Source organism: Lacerta agilis, chromosome 3, assembly GCF_009819535.1.
Source record: "Lacerta agilis isolate rLacAgi1 chromosome 3, rLacAgi1.pri, whole genome shotgun sequence".
NCBI classification, from domain to species: Eukaryota; Metazoa; Chordata; class Lepidosauria; order Squamata; family Lacertidae; genus Lacerta; species Lacerta agilis.
Genome location: NC_046314.1, coordinates 105,350,982 through 105,369,714, shown reverse-complemented (window position 1 = coordinate 105,369,714; position 18,733 = coordinate 105,350,982). Strand labels below are relative to the sequence as shown.

General features: G+C 42.4%; 1 protein-coding gene across 1 annotated transcript in view; it reads left to right on the top strand.

Moving 5' to 3' along the window:
• NRXN1 (neurexin 1) overlaps nucleotides 1–18,733 on the top strand; it is a 933,637-nt gene that overhangs the window by 495,231 nt on the left and 419,673 nt on the right. Inside the window, 2 exon segments of the mRNA XM_033145071.1 lie at nucleotides 7,627–7,800; nucleotides 13,704–13,823. Coding sequence (XP_033000962.1) covers nucleotides 7,627–7,800; nucleotides 13,704–13,823 — 294 coding nt within the window.

Below are 18,733 nucleotides of genomic sequence, written 5' to 3'. Positions count from 1 at the left end.
GGAAGGATCGTGCTGATGTTGATGATAAGCAGAAAGGCGCTGCTAAATATATATTTGACGTTACGTGTAGAGCGAAGCGTAGTGCAGAGGAGACAGAGTACTTTTGTCTGAAACTGGACTTCTCTCACATAAATGTGTCTTCCAAACCACTTTGAGTTTCTTTTCTACAATCAAGCAATATATAAATTTTATGACATAAAACACCCTGTAGCATAACCAAGATGCAGATGCAGAGGTGAGTGCTGTGCCAAAATTGTTCCTCTCATCATCTGGTTGCGGTGGTGCCGGATAGCTCCTCCTTCTCACCTTCCCTTATTGCTTATTGGTCACAGCTACAGTAGCAACTCCGATAGTCTGTGAAATGTAATTTCGCCCAGACAGCTTTGGCAAACTACATTTCGCATGATTCCAGTTACAGGTAGGTAGCCGTGTTGGTCTGCCATAGTCAAAACAAAATAAAATAAAAAATTCCTTCCAGTAGCACCTTAGAGAGCCAGTGTGGTGTAGTGGTTAAGAGCGGTAGACTCGTAATCTGGGGAACCGGGTTCGTGTCTACGCTCTTCCACATGCAGCTGCTGGGTGAACTTGGGCTAGTCACACTTCTCTGAAGTCTCTCAGCCCCACTCACCCCACAGAGTTTTTGTTGTGGGGGAGGAAGGGAAAAGGAGAATGTTAGCCGCTTTGAGACTCCTTCGGGTAGTGATAAAGCGGGATATCAAATACAAACTCCTCCTCCTCCTCCTCCTCCTCCTCCTCCTCCTCCTCCTCCTCTTCTTCTTCTTCTTGGTATGAGGTTTCGTGTGCATGCACACTTCTTCAGACTTCTTCTCACACGAAAGCTCATACCAAGAACAAACTTAGTTGGTCTCTAAGGTGCTACTGGAAGGAATTTCTTATTTTATTTCCCATGATGTTTGTGTTAGAGATTTCAGTCACCTACGTGCAGAAAGGAAATGCAGCTGTTATCTTCAAGCAATTAGTAGTTGGCAGAAAGCCCAGATTGCTCTCTCTCTGACCATTAGCAAGCACCTGTGATTGGTCAGTGGAGTACTTAAAGAACTCAGCTTTATCTGAGAGGGTGTGGTAGGTGTTAGTGTGTGGTGTTAGGTTGATGAGAGAGAGAGAGACAGAGAGAGGAAAAGATTTTATGTTTTGTTTCTTTTATTTTGTAAAGTCTGTAAATAGTAACTTATGGATGCTAGTTGCTTCAATCAATAAATACTGTATATAGTTATCCAGTGAGTTGCTGAGTTCCTGCGTTGAGCTGTCTAGTCAATTTCACAACAGCCAGAAGCTTCCAGAAAGTCTGCGTCTAACTCTGCGGTGTCCAGGAATACGTTATACTCCTGACACTAAATCTTCAAAGGTTACGATTGTCTTAAGAGTTTGATATGTAGGTTTCTACTGTTCTAGGGACCCATAAATACAAAGAGAAGGAAGCAGGGAGTTGTTGACCAACTGGCACCTCAGCAGTCAGATATGAATTGGGAGAACGGCTGGAGTGGAAGAATGTTAGGGGTCCTTCACTGGCTTGGATTGCAATCCAAGCCAGAGAAGAATGATGGGAGGTTGGCATTAAACTGGAAGCAATCATCATAAGTTGCTAGAGTTTGTGTTCCATGCAAAGAAAGTATGACCTTGGCCAAGTCACTGTCCCTTAGCCTAACCTCCCTGCTTGTGAGTTATTTGGAGGAAGAGTAGGATCGCTTCTTGTTCTGGCAAGAACAAATGGATTCAAATTACAAGAAAGGAGGTTCCGAATAAACATTAGGAAGAACTTTCTGACAGAAAGAGCTGTTGGACAGTGGAATGAAGCTAGTGGACTCTCCTTCAGTTACATCTCTAAGCAAGATGATTCGCATCATCTCAAAATGAGAAAGCTAGATGTTCTTTGAGGGAATCATTTGCATGGGAGTCTTGTTTAACTGAAATTTATGGCCATCTTCCAAATTATTAACATCATCGGAACTTTGGACAGGCAATTTCATGATGTTAACTCAGGGAAAGTAGACACGCTGCAAAGGGAGTTCACTGGGAACATTGCATGATTGAAATTTGAGTAATGGGGCATACGGTGACTTGTGAATATGGTTAGTGTGCACCAAGAATGCTTCTAAGCCAGTTTAGTCTTAATGCCCCCCTCCCGGTTATAAAGGGCCTTTCTGGGGTGACAGCCTTATTTTACAATAATGAAGACACAGGCACATTGCTTCCCTCTGCCCCTGCATTTCTCTGGCACCATATCTGAATGAACAGTGTTATTTCGCCCTGAATAATGAGGTTTGCCTGGTGTGACACCGCGAAGGTTGTAGTCATCAATGCAATGAGTAAAGTTATTATGATAAAGCAATCTTCGTAACCATCCACCCTCAAATATCTGCTTTATCTCGTTGGAGCACATTTGGTGTGCTGCTGGCACCAATGTAAGACAGTGACTAAGTGCAGCTCTTTCTTTATCAGCAATCTGAAGACCCCAGTGTTCATTTATATTTTTTTTGGGGGGGATCTCTTAAGTATTGCTTGACCCTTGAGTCTAAGCTCTACACAATGCTGTGGCCAGTGATTCAGAACAGAAGAATAAATATGCCACTGACAGGATGCTAACGTTGAACTTTGTTCCAGTGTTTTTTTCATTCTTCATCCGATGGCAGGAACAATGTGTAGTGAATCATATATGTCAATCTGCTCCCATCTTAAACATGTTTGGCTTAACTCAGGGATGCAGAAATCCAGCCAATACTTGTGCCATTAAAGCTCAATCTGTAGACCAGCTCTTGGGTTGCTTAAGAAGGCCTGCCATCTCTACTGCTTTGTCAAAGGTCTGGCCACTCCCTCATTCCTTCCTTATGAAGCCTAAACTGTAACAACACAGTAAAACATTCCTACTGAATAGCTGTTTTCAAGTTCCATCGTTCTACAGGTTTCGATATAGACACAGGGCTGAACTCAGGAGGTGCTCAAGTGCAAAAGGGGTGCAAATGAAGTGCCTGATGACCAGAAATGTGTCTGCTTCAAATGGTGTCATTGTAAGGACTCTCTACCTTCCCATTCCTATGCTGTTTAGGAAAAAAACAAAACACGTTGATGGTCTGCACAGATTGGCTGAAGCAAGCCAAAAGAAATATTAAAAAACAAAAGTTACTAAACTTGAACTCTTATTCAAGTTATGATTATTGAACTCCTACGTGAATTCTTAAACTCTTAATCACATAAATATTTTCCGAAAACTCACATGTCTGGGATTTCACCATTTCCAACTTTGAATATGGGATTTTTATTCTATTTTTCAATTGGATAGTCAAAAAATGTGTGCAAGTTTTTAAGAACCCCTCCATATCAGATTATGCATTTGAAAAGGGGGAAGGTTATACATTTAAATAGTAGGTCATTTTTTTTTTGGGGGGGGGTTGCCGAACTTTGACTTTTTACAGCATCAGCATCAAGAGAAGAGAAGGTTAAGGGGTGACATGATAGCCATGTTCAAATATATAAAAGGATGTCATATAGAGGAGGGAGAAAGGTTGTTTTCTGCTGCTCCAGAGAAGTGGGCATGGAGCAATGGATTCAAACTACAAGAAAGAAGATTCCACCTAAACATTAGGAAGAACTTCCTGACAGTGAGAGCTGTCCGACAGTGGAATTTGCTGCCAAGGAGTGTGGTGGAGTCTCCTTCTTTGGATGTCTTTAAGCGGAGGCTTGACAGCCATCTGTCAGGAATGCTTTGATGGTGTTTCCTGCTTGGCAGGGGGTTGGACTGGATGGCCCTTGTGGTCTCTTCCAACTCTATGATTCTATGATTCTAAGTGTTGATAGAGTTTTGCTGGATCTGGTGTTTCCAGGAGAACTAGAATGGGTTCTCATGTGCACTCAGTGCTCTGTGCTTTAAAAAAAGGCTTCCTGGTTCTGCTTTTTCTCTTCCAACTTTGGAGAAGAATTCACCTGCACCATATAAAGGAGTGGCCAAAGCATTCTCCACCTTTGGAGAGTGTGAGCAGCCTCTGCTTGGATGCAGTGCTGCCTATGTGCTGGCGCTTTGAGAAATATTAGGGGTTTGTCTTTTGTGTGGTTTTGTACATGTGAGTCTGTGCACTGATCCCATTACAAGCATTTCGCTGTAAACAGAGGAAGCCACCAATGAGCAAATGTAAGCAGTTTGCAAATCATCATTCCTGCATAAAGCATCTTTTATAGAACATGCTGAATGGGACAACAGTGGCACTAATTCTTTAAAAATGAAGAATAAAAAGGACAGCAAAGCAGCCGTTAAACCCATCCAACAAAATATTACGAGCCATTTGTGTATTGCTTTTTATAATGTGCCTTACAATGGCATGCCTCTGCGGAAGCGAATGATTAACACGGGGGGTGGGGGGGTTTAGAAGCGACAATTCCACCCCAACACCATATTTGTTTCTGGAAAGAAAACCAACACCAGCAATTCTAATACAGACTTTGACTTTTTCTTTCAGTTTGACATAGGACTTGGGACACATTCCCTTGTATTGATGCAAATATATACACAGCATATGTGTGTTCATGCCCTGGCTGTGTGATTTCCCACAGTGCATTTTGTTGTCTGAATTGGGCTAATGATAAGAACCACATCAACGGTTGCCCTAAATTGAGAAAGCAGAATTCATGTGTACAGGCTGAAACGGTGCGAGTGACTACATAGCAAGACATGGTGTATTCCTTCCTGGAAACCAACAGGCTGCATGATTCATGATTCACTCCTGCTCTCCTTGCCCAAACTGTTAGTATTGTGTGCTTGGCTTGATAATTCAAGCCGTGATGTAATGGGACTCAAACAGAGTTCGGATCTGAATCAGATTGTGACATTGGTCTCTAGTGACTAAATACAAGGAGGAGGACGAACCAATTCATGTACATACGTTAGCACTGGAAAATAATTTAGAATTATTCATGTTGACCTTGGAATCAAGGATCAGAAGTGACCAGGAACTGAAGGCTGATTCATGTTTTACAGTTTTGGGGAGGAAGGGTGGAATTCACGGACAGGTTCAGAAGGCTTCCCCACTTCTTCCTTCCTTTTTTAAAAACTTAAGAAGAGCCTACTGGAGGATGCTAATGGCCAATCCACTCCAGCATCCTGTTCTCACATTGGCCAACCAGATGCTCATAGGAAATCCACCAATAGAACCTGAGCACAAGAACACTCTCCCCTCTTGTGCCTCCGTTTTCTCCTGCTTACTGTCTCACAACCCAACCACCCACCCTTCATTTTCTCCTTCTGCCTTCCCATAAAAATCAAATCATGAACAAAGAACTTGCACTAAGTGGAAATACTTAATACCGCATCGCAAATAACTGAAGTTGTTGTATTAAATATTTCCACTTAATGCAAGTCATTTGTTCACAGTTTGATTTTTTAATAGAAAGGAGGAAAGTGCAAAAGGAGAGAAGGAGGGTGGAGAGAGAGAGAAAGAGCAATGTGAAATTATTATTATTATTATTATTATTATTATTATTATTATTATTATTAATTTATACCCCGCCCATCTGGCTGAGTTTCCCCAGCCACTCTGGGCAGCTCCCAGTCAAGTGTTAAAAACAATACAGCATTAAATATGAAAAACTTCGCTAAACAGGGCTGCCTTCAGATGTCTTTTAAAAATAGGATAGCTGCTTATTTCCTTGACATCTGGTGGGAGGGTGTTCCACAGGGCGGGCGCCACTACTGAGAAGGCCCTCTGTCTGGTTCCCTGTAACCTCATTTCTCGCAATGAGGGAACCGCCAGAAGGCCCTTGGTGCTGGATCTCAGTGTCCGGGCTGAATGATGGGGATGGAGACGCTCCTTCAGGTGAAAGAGAGAGAAAGAGGGAAAGGGAGAAAAGGTGAATAAGGAAGCTGGTCTAGTTAGTTTTACCCCACCTGTAGAACTAAAAAATGGTGCCAACTTGTCTACAATTTGTTCTCCTTTTGCAGTGACTTACTAAACAGACAGGGGTAATGTTCCCAGTGGTGTAGGAAGGGAGGGGTGGGGGGAGTGGAGTGCCCCATGTTCCATCTCTAAAGGGGTGACAAGAGGGCACCCCGTGGGGGTGCCACCACGCCGCTGCCTGCAGCCACAGGCGAAGGACCCTCCGCGTGGCAGTGCCTCTTGGTCTCTCTTTCTCTCTTGCGCGCTAGAAGCCTAGGTCACATTTCTCCCCCCCTCCCACCTATCAGGCTTTTCCTTCTTGCGCAAGTGCAAGGAATGGGGTGGAGGTGGGGGCAGCGACATTGCCAGCTCCCTCTTTAAAGGCACAGTGCCAATTCTTTCACTTGGCTTGAGTGTGGTCCTGCTATCAGGGCAGAAGCAACGAACAGAGCGCCTTGCCTCCCTCATGGCTGCACCTACGCTGTCGGCGAGCAGATCGTCCTCTCTCCACCTCCCCCCCCCCCGGCTCTGGATACTTGGGAGTCATGTGGGGGTGGGTCGGCATGCCGTTACCCCCGCTCCTGAGTCCTGGCTGGAGCCTGGAGGAAGAGTCAGGAGGCGGGGAGAGGACGAGCTGCTCGGCTTTGTCGGCAAAGCCGTGCAGCTCCCTCCCCGCACCACCTCTCTTTCTTTTTGCTCGGCAAAACTTTGGAGTTCTCATTTTTCTTTCATTTTCTTTTTTGCAAAAGTGTGCGGGGTGTCTGAAGACTGGAAGCACTTGTAAGAGGGTTGGGGGTCAGAGGCGTAGGAAGGGGGGCAGACATTTGGCACCTGCCAGTGACTCCCAAGCCTACTCCAAGCTGTCAATGTGGGGGGGGGGGAGAGAGAGAGAGAGAAAATATCTGCACCGGGTACTACCTGGGCTTGCTATGCCACTGAATGTTCCACTAAAACCACATTGATGGCAAAACTAACACAGCTGTCTGTATTCAGCTGAGACCACTGTGTGTTTAAAGGGCTAGGATGTCACTTTGGATAGTCATAGCTTCCCCCAAAAGAATTTCAGGAGCTGTGGTTTGTGATAAAGGTGCTGAGAGTTGTTAAGAGGCCCCCTACTTTCCTCACAGAGCTACAATTCCAGAGCTCTCTGTGAAAAAAAAGATTGATTGGTAAACCAGTCTGGAATTATAGCTCTGGACAGGGAATAGGCCAGTCTCATAACAACTCTCAGGACCTTAATACTCAGCTCCCAGAATTATTCAGGGGAAGCCATGACTGTTTAAAGTGGAACCATAGCACTTTATAAATATGGTGTGAATGCAGCCTAAGTTGTGCTCAATGTAGATCCATTGAAATTATTGGACCTCAGTCAGTCACATCTGTTAATTTCAGCGGGTCTTCTCTCAGCATGTCTTCCTAGGATACAACCCGGAATCTTGCAGGACTGGAAATCCAAGACTGCATTTGGATCCACTATCCTCTAATGCTAGCAGCCCACAGGAATTTATTTTCTTCTTGATCCTTTCTTATTGCTCATGTGGCTTGTTACAACTTTTGCTCGCTGTGTTTTGCCAACAATTTCTTGTTTTTGCTTATATTGGACCTGTTTCACTTTTCTGCCTTGCGCACGTGTCGCGTGTGGGGTTTGTGTGTGTGTGGAAATGCGGGTTCAAACACCTGAACTCAATAAATGCAACTGGGCAATCGTGGCAGCTGTGACTAACCATGCACGTTGGCTCCCCAGGTGACTTGTACATCGGAGGCGTAGCAAAAGAAACCTACAAATCCTTGCCCAAGCTGGTCCATGCGAAAGAAGGGTTTCAAGGCTGCCTGGCCTCCGTGGATCTGAACGGCCGCCTCCCGGATTTGATCTCGGATGCTCTGTTTTGTAACGGGCAGATAGAACGCGGATGTGAAGGTACGGATCGATCGTTTTGTAATCCTGTCACAACCCCTTCAACGTAAAGTAAATATGAATATGCCTCATCATAGGTGCGTTGTAGCATCTTCCCCCTCCTGCTGTGTTCTGTTTTATTTGCACTGGGATAATGACAGTTTCCTATCTTCCCCGCTGTCATCCATTTCTGCTCTGCTACCAGTGCTACTAAGCCAGACCTGTTTTACATTATTAATGAAGGCGGGTGCCATTGTGGGAGAAACGTCTGCTGATGGCACAAAACACAAATTGAACCTGAGAACATTAACTTATCTTCTTGAATATAATCGGCAGAGTCTGTTCTTCGCCACCAACAAGCTGATTTGCATGTCTCCATTTTGTTTGTGCCGTATTTTAATTAATTGTTGTGATAATTAGCTGCCGTGCAGTACTTTACATCATCACGGTGCTTAGATGATAGTTAGTGTATAAATTAGCTAATTGAATTGAGATGCACTTTTCTTTCTCTATCTTTTTTTTTAGCACAGGTTGTCTGTCTGCACGAGATGTTACTGTAAAGTGTTTAGCAGGGTCTTAGGCTAGGTTCAAGGTTTTTTTTAGTTTTTTAGTTTTAAAAAGCTATGCTCCTGTACCTATGTTCTGTTGGCTTTTTTGTTGCTCTATTCCTACTGCCTAACCTGCAGCATTCAAAGCTACAACTCAACCCACCAGCCACATATGTTGGCCGACTAGGAGCTTGATAAATATCATGGCTTTGCTGTCTGCCTGTGACTACAGAGACATGGAGATTTTCCCAAACCTAGCAGGCTACGGTATGAGTTTGATAGGCTATTTGTGACTTGATGGCTCATCAACTGCACAGGCTTTCTAAAAACATTTCAGAATAATAAAATTGGCCGAAGTTTCAAAACCTACATTCAGTATGAATGTAGAATGAAGGAAGTCCTATTGATTTAAAGGAAGACTGTGTAGATCAGCGGTCAGCAAACTTTTTCAGCAGTGGGCTGGTCCACTGTCCCTCAGACCTTGTGGGGGTCCAGACTATATTTTGGAAAAAAAAAATATGAACGAATTCTTATGCCCCACAAATAACCCAGAGATGCATTCTAAATAAGAGGACACATTCTACTCATGTAAAAACACACTGATTCCCGGACTATCCGCAAGCCAGATTTAGAAGGCGATTGAGCCGCATCCAGCCCCCGGGCCTTAGTTTGGGGACCCCTGGTGTAGATGAAAGGTTCATACCCAAAGAAGAATGGAATTGGGCTTGGATCAAGACTGCCCCCCCCAAAAAAGAAGCAGTTTGGAGGGCCAGGTCCCTTGTGAGGGAGAGGGTCAAATTTTCAGGGAAAGTCAAGGTGCTGTGTTGGGTTAACTTTCCCTCCCTTCCACATCAGCCGAGACCAAAATGGGTTGAATGTCCATGGCAGAGGATCCTCACCATCCCAAATTGAATTTGTGGAGTTTGCATCCCCAGCACATCAGTGTTGCATTTTAACTTTTCCACATTAAAGCTTTAATCTAACAGTTCAAGGACGAAGCAGAATGCATAGGAATTGGGAAATAATGTGCAATTTGGTTTCTGGTTTGAGGCCATCTTAGATTTCTCAACATAGAAACCACCCCCACATTTTAAAAATGTTTTTTTATTGCATTTACATCCCCACCCTTTTCTCCAAGGAGCTCAGAGTAGTATACACAGTTCTTTTCTCACAACCCCTTTTCACTGTCATGCACCTGACAAGGTTCAAAAGCATGATGTTGATGGGCCTGTTGAACATATGTGTTTGGCCCTTCCAAAAGATCACTTTCCATATTTATTCCCAACATGAGGTGAGAAAAGGAGTGGCATGACTCAGTCCCTCAGTTAACCCAATTAACTAGCCATTTTGCTATCCCTGGAAAACAAGATTATTTGGATATAAGCGAAGAGATGGAAGCAACCCAGTTAATCATACCTCTGTCATATGGATTTTATTGATATAGTAGATTCAGTTTTAAATTAAGGACCGCTATCCCATATATTAATCTGACTGGACCCTGAAATCATCATACAAGGCCCTTCTCTGCATGATACCTCGAAATGAGGGTGGCAGTGAGAGAGCAGGCCTTCTTTGTGGTAGCCCCCAGTTTTTAGAATGCTCTCCCCTGATAGTCTCATTTGACAATTTGTAATAATGCTGTTTGCCAGGCAAATGCATTTTTGTTTCTGGTGCATTTGGACAGCACCAATAATACTGCTTTTGGAGATATTTTGTCAGGCATATGACAAGCATTTTAAAACATATTCCTGATAAAATCTACACACTTAGCACCAGCAATGCGCAGAACACTTTGTAATGCACAGTAATTTGTGAAAACATAAAATCACAATGACAGGGATGGTTCATGGCCCACCAGGCTAAAATGATCCCTTTCCCACCCCCATGTGTGGAAGTTCATGAGGGATTCAAGATATCACTTGATTAGCTATGCTCAAACAGATAGACCCCGAGAAAACTCGAACCAGCCTGTTCCAGATTTTCTCTCTTACGTACACCTGTTCTCCTTTTACCCCTTTCTAATTTTAATTTGATGATTAACATTGAATAGCAAATGTGTAAATAAATTCATAAATGTACAACATCCAAACACCTAAAGGTAATTTCACTTTATTTAGCAAAGAGTCTAAATAACACTTTCTAATGTTGGTGAGAGAGGGGGCAGAAGGTGTTGTACAGTTTAAGTTATTAGATCTTGGCATTAAAATAGCCAATTAATGATGAAATGGCCAAATCCTTAAATATCACATGTTCTGCTTGTCCGAGTTGTTAGAGTAATGGAATACTGGTCAGTGGCTTAGATAATCAGTCCTGTTCTCACAACCAAACTGGGATGTTGAGAACATGAGTTTAATATTTCTATCATGTGAACCGCCCTGAGATCTTCAAATGAAGGGTAGCAGATTGATTGATTGATTGGCCCATGGAAAGTGTGGCATACATCAAAATCAGCAATATGCTACTACTTCTCTCCATGCCTAGCCCTGATCTCAGCCACTTTTACTTCCTCATCAAGAAGGCCCCCAAAGCAGATTGAGTCTTGGTGTTGTAAATGGAAAGTAAGAGCAGCTTGCTTTGGGAACCATGTGACATGACACAGACTACCAATAGTGACTTGGACGCTGATTAAGAGGGAGAGGGTATAGCTGAGCCAGTAGCCACAGAAGCACCACACTTAGCCCTTGACACTGAGCCAAAGGAGCACCTGAATCTAAGACCTCCAGAAATGAGACCCTAAAACAAAGACTCTCAGAGACTGGAGCGCCAATGAGAGACCAGAATCTGCAGCCTCAATGACCCAACATGCCTAACCTGCTCACCATTGCAGGCAGTATGGCTGCTGAAGAAGCAACCAAGGGTCAGGCACCAGGATTGTGATGTGCCTCTTTAAGGATATCTGTGGCATCTAGGAAGGGAGGGGCCCGGAACTATATAAGGGGGTGGTTAGTTAGTATTCAGCATTTGTTGGAGCTAGTTTTGTCTTCACTGGGAGCTGTCCAGGGTACTGAAGGAAAAGTTTTGCCTTCACTGGGAGCTGTCCAGGGTACTGAAGGAAATGCCATTGGTCACTTTTGCTTTGTATTTCAGTCCTTGAGGTTTTGAATTGCTGCTCAATCTTTTTCCTGTTGGCCCTCTGCTTATACTGCCCACTCTGGATCACGACCATGCCCCATTTCTGCCTAACTTCCATGGGGGGGGGGTTTAACCCTTTCTAGGCTTGAGCAATATGGTGGTGCACACACACAACTGCTATAGCATTTTCCTGAACTTCATGTAGATAATAAATCCCATTTTCAACGCACTGGTTTTACTCCACCAAGGCATGCAATTCCGCTTCCCACTTAAAAAAGAAAAAGAAAAACCACGAACATAAACACAACTCCCTAGCAACAAGGACTGATTGAGCAACCATGTTAAGGTGGTGTGGTGGTGATGCACCTCCCGTCCAGCAGGGGTGAGATGGTGCTAAAGGCCAATAGTTTTACATCTGATCCTATAAAGCTGCTGACGACCCTGGCTTGGTTTCAGGCACTTAAATGCTGTGTCCACTTAGTTAATTGGATGACTTCCTGGCATACTTCCCAACTGCCAGAGATGACATTACCTAAAATTGAGCACTTGGGTATATATTGGATTGGGTTGGTAAGTGCCTTCTCATGGACCATTTCATTAAAAGTCACCCAAGGAACCTGCATGCAGGAACGTGCAATAGCATCTGACTGGAAAGAGGAATGAATGAAAAATGTAAGCCTTCTCTTCCGACCTTGGCCCAGTGCATTGTGGGAGCAATGCAAGTGCATCTGTGTCTGAAGAGCAATAAGAGGCTCTTGATGTAAATTTCAGTCCTAATTCTGTCAATTCCAGCAGAAGGCCTAGTGAAGAGGAAGATCGAAGAAGATAATGTGCTAATGACTGAACTGACTGTGTATGAACATGACAAATGGCTAGTCAGGATTAAGCCATGCATTCACTCTGCTAATGCGTTCACATCTATCGTATAGAAAGGAGTGCTTTTAATTCTCCTTCATTACATGTCATCAGCTCAATTAACCATTATATTTGTAGTAAATGCTGGCAAATTACTGCATTCTCATTTTGGCTTGCCTGGAGATTTATGTCTATTAGTATTAATTTATTTGCATTACATGGACTTTCTTTTCAATTTTAAGAGCAGCATGCACTTTTGTCTCTGAACGGTCTTTCTGTGTTTGCTGCCATTTTGATATTTGCTTACTAACATTTAATATATTTTGCTTTTTTTATTTTGCTGGCAAAGTTGCATTGATGAAAGCTGATTTGCAAGGTAGATAGCCCTTGTGTATATTAAGCAAGACTGAAACCCATAAATACGCATTGGGAGCCATCGGCCACATCTGCACTGGTGTGTGTAATGTTGCATCAGATTTTTCCACTCTTCCCCTTCCAAAATAAAAATAAAATAAAAAATGATGCAGGAACCTTTCTCTTACAGGATATTCTGCACAAAGGCTTTCAGTCTTGTGTCTGTCTGTATAGTGATTGCTTTAGTGCTTTGATCATGCCTTTTCTTTCAGTTCTTTTCTTTATTTTCCCCCTAGTGGTCTGGTTTATGATATTTAGAAATAGAATAGCTTCGTTTCTCACGTGTATGTCACTTTTGAGCATGCTGGTGCGTTAATTGGCGGGTCCCTCTCCCCCCCCCCATATATATAATTATAACGTATATATATATTTAATAAAATGAGAATCCCTGCATGAGATAAGTTGAAGCATGTGCAAAGATACTTGCCAACATTCCTGCTAATAAATCAATACACAATATATAGATTTTTCAATAAATAAAGAAGCCAACCCAAACGTTCCTTGATTTTCTACAGGCATAGCTTTTCATCAAATCATTGCTTGGAGATGGCAGCACTTTCCCCCTCCCCCTCTAAGTTATTTTTAATTTTATGGTTATTATTTAGTTTTAGATTCTGTTTTCCACTGTACATTGCAGAACACATCATGCTGGACAGAGATAATAAAAGAAGTTGCAATGAAATGAAATGAAATGAAATGTTGCAAAAGCAATGTTTATGATCACCAACAACTCATTTCGCTTGAGTTAACTCTCTACTTTGGTCATATTTCTGAATGAACTCATCTCTCCGTGCCCCTCTGTGTTAACAAACCAAAGGCCACATGCCTATTCATAAAAGGTTTTTTTTTTAAAAAAAAAAATAATACATACATATATATATATAAATGCATATGGCCAATCCTGCTATTGGTTCTTTTTCTTGGTTTGCTCTTTTACATGTGAGATGTTGGCAACTACCCTATGTGATCCAATGGAAAATGCAGTCGCAATGAAAGACAAAAACCCAAGCTTTATTTTTCTGTGTGTATTCTTGTTAGGCCCCAGCACAACATGTCAAGAGGACTCGTGTGCAAACCAAGGAGTCTGCTTGCAGCAATGGGATGGGTTCAGCTGTGACTGTAGCATGACCTCTTTCAGTGGAACGCTGTGTAATGACCGTGAGTACTTTAGAGACTCTCTTTCTATCTGGCTACAAATCTTAAAGGCTCTAAGGCATTGGGAACAAGTGTCTGAAATGGTGCATTATTTTAATCTCATATACTTAATTGAACTGGCAAACTCTGCAAAGATTATTTTTTTAAAAAAAATGTTCCAAGGAAGGACGCAACTGAAGCAGTGCATTAGGAATTGCCCACCAGAACTTGACGTGTGGGGACTCCCTTTTTTTGCAGGAAATTCCCTTATTATAGCATTGGGAAACAGCAGGGAGGGTTGACAGCTATGGTGGGGAGACTTCGGAAATATGACACTGGAATTTCCATCTAATGCACATGTTTGAATATTACACGTTGTGCATGGATATATATATTTTTTCCACACTCTCTTCTTTTATCATGGGCATTTTTTTGGGGGGGGGTGGAGAGAAATTCTCATTTTCTTAAGATATATTGTAATTTTGTAACATTATATCACAAGGCTTGCAATTACTGTGAAACAGTTGACAACCCTCATTACCTTCCTGCGTCAAGCTGCTTTTGGAGACGTGAAATGCTCTGTCAAGTAGTGATAACACAGGGTTTTTACTTTGCTTAAATGTCACCTGAATAAGTGCTGGTATCGCCTACAGATCACATAACCCTGCAGAGATGAGGGATCCCTTTGGGTTTTCTGGAAACATTTGAGATGTGCCGTAGGATGACTTGGCCAAAGTACCCACCTCTTCTGCACCACTTGGTGAAGCTCCGTTTGTTAACCCCTGGTGGGAGAGTATCTGAATGGACCATGGCGAGAGGATCATGTTGTTATTTTGTGATAGAGGCTTCAGGTGGAGAAAGGCTCCATGTGGGAAGCTGACTGCTGTTCCCGTAAACCCAGCTGCAGTTTTCTTCTCGACAATTGCAGCCATAGTGATGCCATCAGTGGCCCTGTCTGCATTGCTCAGTTCTCACAAATATTCCCTTTCGTGTGGTATACCAGTATGTACAACCACATGGGGAGATAAGGAAGTGTGAACTTGTCTGAGTGTTCAAATAAGCTCATGAAAACTGATCTGCGTCATCTTTACTTAAAATTGCTCTGTTGTCTTTGTAAAGTGCAGGCATCTCTAAGTGCAGTTTAAACCCCTTTTTGCCTGAAAGGGATGTTATAACAGCTCTGCCTAAAATTATTAAGAGGAAATTGAGTGAATTGGGAAGGAGTCTTTGAAAGAAAACCACACAGGCTGCTATAGTTTTCTGTTTGGTTCATTTGTCTTTCAAATTCACTTCATTATCTTCTATGCTTCTGTTTTGCATTAGTCTGAGAAAATCCAGTTTGCAAATATTATTATTATTATTATTATTATTATTATTATGAATGTTTGTTTTGTTTTTGTTTTTTTGTTTGTTTTGCTTGGCATTTGTCTGATGGTAGAGTGTATTTTATTGCAAAGTGATTTCAGGTGACTTTCACTGGTATGACGCTGGAGCACTTTTGGTGTAGCAGTTGGGGTCCTTACAGATTTCTGATACGGAATTCACAAGATACCTGCTCAGAGTTATAGTCATCCTTTTGAATTGCATATTCCACTTTAAAAATAACCTATAGAAAAAGGGGTGCAGGACCTGTAGCCCTCCAAATGTTGTTGGATTCCAACTCCCATTGGCCACAGCTAACATCGCCACGAGTCTGGGGTGATGGGAGTTGAAATTCACCAACATTTGGAGGGCCAGAGCCTCCCTGACCCTGCTGTAGAAGCAGCTTAGCATAGGTGTTAATAACTATATTGACTTGAGCTGTACTTCAGTAGCCACCAGGAAGGATGGCAAATACGAGTTGTCAACCTAGCTTCTTAAGGCTGCAATCCAATGCTCACATACACTCAAGTAAACCCAGATGAACCCTGAGGCATTTACTTCTGCATTAAAATATTTAGGGTTGTACTGTTGTTGTGGGCCTCTAATCAGCTCATGAAGCATGTTTGGGTTCTTCTTCTTCTCTGCTTTAGCAGTACCAACACGCCATTTGGTATTTCTCAGGAGTTGAGAATTACCCTGAGGTCTCACTGCTTCGTGACATTAGCATTTTGTTTTGCATCCATTGCCAGTTTATCAATATGATCCCCCCCCCCCACAAGAACACGTTGTGAAATTTGTACACCAAAAACTGTAGAAAAACCCAGTGATTTCGGTAGATTGGAGTTAGTGACTGCTAAAGCATATTTTCTGGGAATTAACAGGACAAAGGAGACTGGTGGTGTTTTAAGATGGAGCTCTGGTTAAAAAAAAAAGCAAACTTATTTCATAGAGAAATCCTGTGTATTTATCCATGGATCACAAGAAACCTTGCCTGATTGCTTATCTCTGTTTACTCCCCAACTGGGCTTGGAGAGCTCATCAAACTTGCACAAGTTACTATACTCAAGTTGGTATTTTCACTGTGTCAACCAATGTGACCTCAATTCATGGAGGTTTGGCATTTGAGTCACCTCTAGCTTTTGCTTGATTCCTCCCTCTGAGATTTGGATTATTTCTGCCCTTAATTTCCATTGCAGAGAACATGGGCAAAAACTGTGAACATGAACAATGTTAATGTAATGGTTGAGAGATGTCTGTGCTGAGATTACACACACACACACATATCTGATTCCTGCAGTGCTCCAGATTTAAAAAAAAATGCTAAAAGACTGGGAGCAGTTTATGAAAGATGATAACCTACTTATTTCATAAAAATAATTATTGTAGTTAAGAAGTACAATCCAGATTGCTGGCATTTGTCTCAAAGTGATAGTCTTTCACAAAGCCAGCGTTTTGCCTGGCATAGGCCCACATGAAAAAAATGTGTGAGGCCAACTCAACGGTGTTTTGAATTTTGCAGTTCAGATCGACTGCCAAAATTCTGTGGCATATCAATCTGCTGATTTAAACATTGGTTGGTTCTGACTATATGATTCAACATGATCAGTTGGTCACTTTAATTTAAGAGCCCAAGTGCTTTCATCTATGATGCATGCTTTTCTTGTGGTCACACTTCATCATGGGCTTCGTAGTTAACATTGTTTCAAGGGTTAAAATATATAAGATAATGAAAATGCTTCAGTGCACAAAGGAGTAAGTGCAAATTGTTAAAAACTAAAACATTGAAATTTTGTGCAAAGACGTGTGTGGGAACATTGGTTCACATATGCATGTGAAGACTAGTTGAAAATATGTTCTCTTTGGGCATAAATTATTAGAGTCAGAATATGACAGAACCATGATGCTAAACCCTAATGCCATATTTGCACATTCCAGTGGCTTGTATCTCTTTTGTTTTATGTGTTGATAGCATTTTCAGTGTGGGTTCTCCTCTTGTGGAGAGCAGACAGAACAGTGTGCGAAGCTTTCGTACCACATATCAAAGTCCTTTGCAAAGAAAAACCACTTCAAAACATTGCTTCCTTGTGATAAAATAGTGACCGCTCCACCTTGCAAACTGCAGCTGATCCAAAAACACGGGACTTACTAGAAAGAGGATGGTGGCAATCGATGGGAAAAACTCCATTCATGAACACCAGATAGCCTTCCTCCATAGAGCACCAACAAGGCCATCATTGTAATGGTCAAAAATGCACCCAGAGTGATGCAGTTTACCTTGGCACCCTTGGCAAACTGCCCATGGAGACCACCTGCTGTCACCAAGCCTGATCAGCATGCATTCACCTGTAAACTTGCTAACCTTGATAATTGCAAAGACCAGGCATGTCCTACTTCTCATTCTTTGCAAGGGAAACAATGCAAGATTGTTTTGGCCTCAGATGGCACAGAGGTTGCCTTTTCTTTTCGCTGATGATAATAAGGCACTTGTAGATGCAGGGCTGCAATTTTTTAGGAGGTGTGACATAATAGAAGGTGTTATATTGTTCAGTACAAAGACAACTGGTAGGGGGAAATGTTCCCGAGAACAAGGATTATATAGGAAACTCTGCAGAAAGGACACTTAATGATTACTCTTACAAATGGATGGCTGTTCTGACTTCTCTGAACTGGGGGTGGGATGGGCTTTAGGAACATCCTAAGTATTAGTAACAGCAGGTTTTTTGGTAGTTTGAGTTGTTCTCCCCCTAAAGCAGTCAGCTTTTCTGTAAGCACAGGGTTGAAAAAATGATCCTGACCCAAAATTAGAGCCTCTGTATCAAATGTTCCTCTCTACTCTTCCCAAGTCCATCTTTGAAGTTCATACTGCTATTTTCAATGCCAAGGTTCCTAGATGTTGCTGTATCCAGCAACGTAGTGTCTTATTTGTAACATTCAAGATGTGTTCACATACTAAGTTCAATGAATGTACAGTCAGTGTACACAAATAGTTGGAACTACGCGCATCAGTAGCTACACACTCTTTTACATGATCACCTGCAGATGTGCAGAAACATCTAGTACCTGTGTCCAGTGTAATATGTGAACAAGCCCAAAGTTTTGTCACCATGGCATGGAAAATGACAACTGTTGTTAAAGCAGTCACCTCCTATGAAGGTTCAGTCTTGTGTGCAAGATTGTGGTGCAGCCTCATCGCTTTCTCCTGTCGTTGGAGCATCTAGGGCCAAACTAGAGGAGGTATGGGAGACCTGTGGACAAGATCTCTCAAAAACTGGAAGCTACTCTCCTGCATGAAGAAGAAATCCCTAATAATAATAATAATAATAAATAATAATAATACTTTACTATTTATACCCTGCCCATCTGCCCTGGTTTCCTCAGCCACTCTGGGCTCCCAATCGAATATTAAAAAGACAATTAAACATTAAAAACTTCCCTAAACAGGGCTGGCTTCAGATGTCTTCTAAAAGTAGGATAGTTGCTTATTTCCTTGACATCTGATGGGAGGGCGTTCCACAGGGCAGGCACCACTACTGAGAAGGCCCTCTGCCTGGTTCCCTGTAACCTCACTTCTC